General features: G+C 52.4%; 1 protein-coding gene across 5 annotated transcripts; it reads right to left on the minus strand.

The window, feature by feature from the left end:
* Window positions 1–1,638: 1,638 nt before the first annotated feature.
* RTBDN (retbindin) lies at window positions 1,639–6,822 on the minus strand. 5 transcript variants are annotated; one of them, XM_045492127.1, is made up of 6 exons: window positions 6,512–6,822; window positions 4,095–4,269; window positions 3,450–3,516; window positions 3,243–3,353; window positions 2,627–2,723; window positions 1,639–2,087 (listed from the first exon to the last, which is right to left on the minus strand). In XM_045492127.1, the coding sequence occupies exons 1-6, from the start codon at window positions 6,524–6,526 to the stop codon at window positions 1,860–1,862; spliced, it is 693 nt and encodes a 230-aa protein (XP_045348083.1). In that variant the 5' UTR covers window positions 6,527–6,822; the 3' UTR covers window positions 1,639–1,859. The 5 variants fall into 5 exon arrangements, with proteins under 5 accessions (XP_045348083.1, XP_045348085.1, XP_045348082.1 ...); XM_045492129.1 differs by having other exon boundaries at window positions 4,095–4,285; XM_045492126.1 differs by lacking the exon at window positions 6,512–6,822 and adding an exon at window positions 4,909–5,011 and having other exon boundaries at window positions 4,095–4,285.
* Between the last annotated feature and the right edge of the window lie 963 nt (window positions 6,823–7,785).

Genomic DNA, 7,785 nt, shown 5'->3' on the forward strand with positions numbered 1-7,785 from the left:
AAGCCTTTAAGGTGAGCCCAGCCCCAGCCAGTTTCTGCCGTTACATTAGATACCTTGCATAAGAACCAGCCCCAGAACGGTGAAAGAATAACAATTGTTGTTGCCTTTTACCACTAAGTTTGGAGTTGTTACACAGCACTGTATAACCAGAACAACTTGCATTAACTGATTTAGTTCTTCCAACAACCCTAGGAGAGGGAATGGCTGGGCAACGTTCCCAAGGTTACAGCATGAGTAATGGTAAGAACTGGGATGTGAACCCTGGTAGACGTACTACAGAGTCAGGGTCATAGCCCTCAGTCTCTGTGGCCAATATATCTTGATTCCCTGCCCGGCACTCCTTTCCCTTCTGGTTCCAGCACCTGATTTTCCTTTGGGACCACTCCTCCCACATCCTCAGTCCATACGGTTCGGATAGAACTGAGCCCACCTTGGGCCTTCAGGCACAAGCCCGTAACCCATTATCAGGCCACCTTTGGGCACCACAATTGGTTTGGTGATGGGCTCATAATGAAACTGGATCATTGAGTGCCAGCACTGGAAACTTTGCTGTTTTTACAGAGAAATAGAAATAGACCCACTGGAAGGGTGCCTGGATGGCTCCGTTGGTTAAGCATCTGACTTCAGCTCAGGTCATGATCTCACAGCTTGTGGGTTTCAGCCCCCTGTCGGGCTCTGTGCTGACAGCTCAGAGCCTGGAGCCTGCTTCAGATTCTGTGTCTCCATCTCTCTCTGCCCCTTTCCTGCTTGTGCTCTGTCTGTCTCTCTCCCTCTGTCTCTCTCTCTCTTGAAAATGAATAAACATTTTTAAAAATTACTAAAAAGAAAGAAAGAAATAGACCCACTGGAATCATGTAGTTACTGGTCCATCTTAGCTACTGTGAGGAGATCCTGTCCAAAAGTATAGCCAAGAAAAAGATACAGATAGATTCCTAACATTTAAGGACCTAGATACAGCCAATCCTGAAGCTTATCACTGTTGGCTAAAGATACTTTGAATTGAGTTTCTCTTGCTTCTGAAAGAGGCCTGCTACTCTCCCAGTGAGGCATTTCTCTTCTATCCCATCTTCCTGGAGGGCAGAGAATGGGCCTGATCTACCTAACTCAGAACAGGAGGCATCCGTCAATCGTGTCCTATTGAACAGAACTAAAAGGCACACTGCCCCTGCTTTAGTGGTGAGGAAACTGAGGCTGTCATAGGGCCTGTGTATAGGAGGAGGAGGATTAGGAGTAATGCTTACATCCCAGATTTTAAATGAGTCAAGTCATTTGAGGTCGAGGACTGGGATTTGGAAGAAAGGGAGGAAGAAGGAAGGGGGTGTTATGCCAGCCACTGTTGGGTCTGCTTAGAAGGGAGGGCGATGAAGCTTGTCTTGAGGTCTGTACAAGTCAAGGAGCTTCTTGGGCCTCGTGGCACACACTTGGGGAGCATACCTCTTGCCCTTGTCAGCCCCTCTTCTGGACCCCTTTCTGTTTCTGACACCTGGATATTCCAAGTTATGAAATTGCTCACAATATAGGCTGTCATTTACATGTTAGTGTGAATCACGTATTAATTCTCGGACCTGAGGCCTCTGAAGTGACATTTCTGGCAGCTATCCTTCCCGCCTGTTTTCCCAAGAAGCAGCCACATCACAGTGCTTTCGAGCTGGCGACTTTATTCAGTGGGGGAAGAGGGGAAAATGAGCTAGAGTTGGGCTATTTCTCTAATAACCTGGAGAAGGGCTAGTCTCTGGGACTCCAGAAGGAGGGACAGGACTTTGGAAACTAGAAAGCGGAGAGGGAGAGGGGTGGCGCTCTGGGTGTCTTGGGCCGGGTGGGGGTAAGGGACGCATCTTCCATCCAAGGCCCAGCGCCCCCTAGGGGCCGCTGCCGCTTCCACTACCACTCCCGCTGCCCGCAGCATCCAGGATCCAGGTGCGGGAGCGGCGGGACCGTGGGAAACTGATTTCCCGGGCCCTCCGTTCGTGTCTGCGACCCGGCAGTACCGAGATGGAAATGTTGAGGCAGTGATCCGCGCCAGGAGCTGCTACCGGCAGCACGTAGCCCAGGACTGAACGGCAAAGGTCTGCCCCATCGGCAAAGGTCTGGGAAAAGGGGTGGAGTTAGGGCCCGAGTGGGCGGAGTCCAGGCAAATCAGGGGCGTGGCCTTGGAAACCTAGAGTCCCCGAGTTTCTTTGCAAGTAGGGGCCAGGGCAGAGGCGCGGCCTAGGTGCGGGCAGTTACCCGCTTTGGGTCCTCCCGGGAGTGTGGGAGCAGGGCCATGGCAGGAGCGGAGTACAGGGGAGGGCGAGTTATCCTTCCTGGGCCCCAGGGCCGGGGTGGGGGAGGGTCAAATTAAGATTGGGGCTTTAGAGAAGGTAATTCGGGCTTCCGAGTCTTCCAGGGGGAACTGTGGATGGGCCTAGAGCAGAGACGGTCCCTTGGGGAGGCCAAATCCAGACTCAATGGTCCCTAGGGAGCATACGGACGTATCCCACTATGGAGATTGTGCTGCGGAAGGGGGAAGAGTGCGAACAGGAGCCTTGGGAGTGCCAGTCCGGACTCCGGGCCCTAGGCGGGTTAAGACAGGACATAGTAAGGGGAGGTCCCAGTCTCTTACCCGCACTCTCTGTCTCAAGCTCACCTGCTCATAGGTAGCGCAGCCAGGCTCACAGCCCCTCTTTTCTGGGAATGGAAGCCAAGTTGGGCCGCAGGTAATATCACTTTCGCAGGTGGCAAACCTACGGATGGTGTGTGGAGAGAAGGTGGGCAGTCGCGTTCTGTTGGGATCCTGCCCTCCAAGGCTTCACTCAGTGTATGTCCCGCCCCCAGACCCAGGCCCCGCCTCTTAGGACCACGCCCCAACAGACACTGTCCTCCAGATTTCACCCTACCCTATATTCTCCACACATACCCGGGGCTCTGTCACAATTGACCTCATCCCTGCAGACTTCATACCATCTATTTCAGGCCAGCCTCTTACGTTCCCCAATCTTTTCAGCTCTCTTTTCTAGCAAGAGGTCCCGCCCCTTAAAAAACCCCAGGTCCGTGGAAGGCCACGCCTCCGTCCTGCCAACCTTAAAAGCCGGGTCCTCTACAGTCCCCGTCCCTTTTTACCTGGCCTCTAAACTCGTTTTTAGACCTTGGCCTTATTGGAGGCAGGCCACACCCCTTCAAACACTAGGACGGGCAAGCTGCAGATCCCTCCTTTGGTCCCGCCCAAACCATAGGACACGCCCCTCGTGCCCCACCTCCCCTACCAGACATCGCAGAGCTCAGAACAGAGCGGCTGCGCCTGGCGTATCCCCAATAACAGCAGGCGGAAGCGGCTCTGGAGGGCAGCTTGGAGATGTCCCAGGAAGGATTCGCACCTGAACATCGGGAAAGACAGGCTCGTTTGGGTCAGGATGTGGCAGGGCCAACTGAAGCAAAACACACAACGAAACGCTGGCGGGTACTGTACTCACCCAGGGCTCGGCTCCCCACAGCGTTCTGGGACCGCCCCAGGGTCCGATGCCTCTGGCGTGTCCATCTCTGAAGGATAACAGGATCACGGAGAAGGGTACTCCTGTGAGGTGGGGTCTTAGATCCTCAGGTAGGATTGGGGAACTAAGGCCTGGGGGTCCCTTGAACAGGGGAGACCCCAGTTATGTCAGGGCCCCTCAAACATAAAACTTAAATAAAGACACTTCTCTTGGGATCCAAATGCAATTTCTAGTAATAATAAAAATGATGGCTTATCATAATCAGCTTATTGTTCATTACGTCCCTGATAGGGGTACACGTTTTCATATGCTTACATACACACCTTCACAACACTATGACATAGGTCTATTATTTCTCTCCCTTTTTCATGGTCTACATGAAGCCCAGAGAGATTAAGTGACTTGCTCAGAGTCACACAATTATGAGGGGGGAGAGCTGGGATTTGAACCCAGGCAGTCTGATTCCAGAATCTGTGCACTTTACTATTCTTCAGCACTAGCCCTGACTGCCCACCTCCCCCAACCCGTGCTTCATCCTAAGCCCCTCTCAGAAGGAAAGTCTGGTATTGCTGTGGTGATGTGGGATTTCCTGGGCGTTGGAAGTTAGGCAGGGTCTGGAGTGCTCACCCGCAAGGTGCAGCTGGACTGTGCCGAAATCGGTCGCCAGCCTATGGTGTCTCCGGGACAGAGCTGGGAGTGGGCGGCTCCCTCCACAGAACCCCAGCAGGATCCACACCAGGGTCAGTCTTAGGGCCCAGGGCAGGCCCCTGGGTCGAGTGTGGCCCCTGCAGGCCATGTCCACCTGAGATAAGAGTAAGCTGGGGTATAGGGTAAGGTTTGGTTGTCCCTTTCTGGAAGCTCAGGGTGGCACTCTCCTGATGCCTACTCAGGAGACAGTGCAAGGCAGAACAGAGAATGAGCAGTTGATGAGGAGGCAATGACCAAGGACCTCCAAATCCCAGGGGGCCACCAAGTCGTGCCTCTGACCCAGGAGCCCCTTCTCCCCCACCAGACTCATGTCCCCTCCATCCCTTTAGGCCCAATGCGTCACACCCTCTGGTTTGACCACAGTTCCCCTCCCCCTCACACCCAGCAGGATCTCCCACCCTGTCAACCCTCAGGTGACTCCCGCTGTCTTCAGAACTAAAGGGACACCCCAGCTCTTTCAATCTCCCTCCTCTGTCCAGCAGTTCCTCCTGCTCTGTTGCCCAGTCTCCTCCCTCCCTCTTGATCCCTGCTGGCCCCTTTCATGGTCACCTTCTCTCGGCCCACAATCGGCTTAGGGGCTTCCACTATGGCTGGCCCTTTGGAGCCAAGCTTGGCTGTGGCAGGACTCGAGTTTTGCTGCTGGAATCCAAAAGCCCCGGGGTAGGGGAAGCTGAGGGTCTGTGGGGACAAGACAATTCCCTCCCCTCCCCTGCCCTCTTGGGCTACCCCTCACCTGTTAAGTGAACTGAGGTCTAGGACGCTGCTGAGACACCTCAGGGTCAAGTGCAAGAAAGAGTGACAGCCAGAGGGGGTGTGGTCTGACGCAGAGGAGGAGTTTCCCATGGCCCCACCCCCTGCCCCAGCTGACCAAAGGCCGGTGGCCCTGGGACTGCTGTGTATATATCCTTGCACTGAGCATTATGTTGAGATTGTGGCTTAAACTCAATCTGTGTGTATATGTGTTGGATGAGAGTGTGTTTGTATGGCTGTGTGTGTATAAAGCATGTGTGTTTGTTGGGTGAGGGTATGGTATGTGTGACTCTTGGTTGAGTGGTTTTGTGTGTGTGTGTGTGTGTGTGTGTGTGTGTGTGTGTGTGTGTGTGTTTGTGTGTGTGTGTGTGTTCAAAATCTGGCTAAGGAAGCCTCTATGTATCTCAAGCCAAGTGTGTCCAATTGAGTAAGATATAATAAATGCGAAGGACGGGGAAGCAGGATTAGGGTGGCTGTCCTGTGACAATGTTGTGGATAAGTCAGTGGATAAAGGTTTTTGGCCATGAATGTTGACCATTAGTGAACACAAAGGGGTGTTTATATGTGTGGAGAGAGTATGTGTCTGCATCTGAATCGTATGTGTGTGTTTCTCTGCAGTTTCTGTGAATGCAAGTTTCTTACAAACATTCCCTCAATTCATCCATCCATTCAACAAATGTTTGTTGAGCAGCTGTTGTGTGCCAGGTTCTGGGGATGAAGTAGTGACCAAGAAATGAATATCTCGGCCTCACAGAGCTCACATTATAGTGGGAGAGTCAGTGAGAGGAACAGTCCTGCAGTGGGTATGTGAGTGTGTGTGTGTGTGTGTGTTCATGTGTTGTGTCGGGAGGATACTGTGTGTGCTGGAGGAGAGTTTGTGTGTAGCTGAGCTGAGATTGGTTTTGGTATGATGTGTGTGTGCTTGTGTTTGTTGAGTGTTTGTACATGTTGTCTGTATGTCTGTATTCGCTGCGTGTGTGTATATCTGTGTTTTCTAACACTGCTGTGTTTGCATACGTGTGTCTTTGCAGAGTGTGAGTTGATGTGTATATGTGTTTGTGTGTGTCTGTATTTGCTGATTTTGTGTTTGCATTCTGTGTTAGTGTGTTGGTAAAGGATTCAGTGTGTCTGTGTTTGCTAAGTGCATATTTGCAACGTGTATGTGTTTGTGTGTGAGTCTGTGTTTGCGGAGAATGTGTTTGTATGTGTGTGTATTTTTGACAAGTACATATTTGCAGAGTGTGTGACTATGTGTATGTGAGTCTGTTTCCTGAGCATGTGTTGGTATGTTCGTGTTCGTGTATATATGTGTAGCGTGTGTGTGTGCCTGTGCTTGTAGTGTGTGCATGTGTTTTTGTGAGCAATGACCACTACCACAAATCTCCCTGTCTTATCAGGCTAATGCAGAGTTTTTGTCTGTCTCTTTCACTATGGGACGCTCAGATCTCAAAACACTACTGTGTACATAGTGCGTGCTCAGTACGTGTTGAGTAAATGAGCCATTTAGGAGGTGCTGTCTCCTGGCCCCTAATGGGCACCCACTAATGTCCTATAGGCTTCAGAAATCAAGATATAGTGGATCTCACCTTCCCCTTGTCCATTTTTGGGTCGGCCAGGGTGCTCGTGTGTCAGATATGTCCAGGCTTTGGGTTATGCCTTTCGCCAATCCTTTCTCTCCCCTGACCTCAGCCCCCAACGCTGCCCTCGGAATTCAGCACCGTGGACAGGAGCGCATGAGATCAGCACCACGGAGAGCTCCCACGAAGCCAGCTTTAGAAGGGGTGACAAAAGCGGAGTCTGGGCTCTCGACAGAGAAGTTTTGAGAAACAGCCTCGGCGACATGGCAAAAAAACATGCCGACAAACAGAAAAACGTTGAAATAACTCGGGCAAAGGCACAGAGATGAGGAAACAAGCGTCTGGGGAACACCTGGACCTAGACCTTGCCTTGCCGTCGCCCTCATTGGCCGGCAGGGGTCGCTTCCTTCAGTGACCGCGCCCTCCAGGGCCTTCCTGGCCAATTATGGGCCAGGACCCTTGGGAAGCCCCTTTCCCACCCTACCCCCCCAAAGCCTAGACTTGGAGTGGGGAGGTCACCGACGCTTTCCGCACCAACTCTGGGAAGCATAGTCGGCTTGGTCTCAGCTGTAGGAACACTGCGGGTGTGTGTGTGTGTGTGTGTGTGTGTGTGTGTGTGTGTGTGAAAATCGCTTCAGCTGCCCCCCTCCCCAACTACCAGCTAATCGCCCCTATAAATATAGCGCAGCCTGGCCTGGCTACTTAATCCTGACGGTGAGGGAGGGGGTCGTTAGAGGGGCTGCAGGACTCCCTGAAGAGGCTCTGGTTGGGAAGGGGGGCTTATAGGCATGCAAAATGTTTTTCTTTGGGAGCATCTCCCGCGAGGATGGGTGTCCTCAATGTAAATGTCACTCTGTAAGAATGTACCTTCTCAGAATGTGGAGGTCTCGTGGGTGGGGCAATTTCCCACAAAGAATATGGGTTTTAGGAGGTCTTCCGTTGGGGGTGTCTTCACTAGGCTCCCCACGTTCACCCGTGGGGATTTTTCTCTGCGGAAATGTCTCTTCTTGGGGGCAGCAGGGGGCTTCTGAGAGGCAGCGTCACCTCTCAGAGACCATCTGTCTTAGGAATGATTTTCAGGGTGAGGGGAGAGTTCCTGATTGGAGAGGGCGTCCCCGTGGAGACTATCCATCCATGGGAATGTCTCCCTGAGGGGGTCGCTGCGAGGAGGGGGGAGGGTTCCACATAAGGAATATATCTTAGTGAGAATGTCTGTCTCCCTTGGGTGTTTCTTGGGTTGAAAGTCTCTCCATGGGCATGTTTCTCTCCTGGAGTGTCTCTCC

This window comes from Leopardus geoffroyi, chromosome A2, assembly GCF_018350155.1.
Source record: "Leopardus geoffroyi isolate Oge1 chromosome A2, O.geoffroyi_Oge1_pat1.0, whole genome shotgun sequence".
NCBI lineage: Eukaryota > Metazoa > Chordata > Mammalia > Carnivora > Felidae > Leopardus > Leopardus geoffroyi.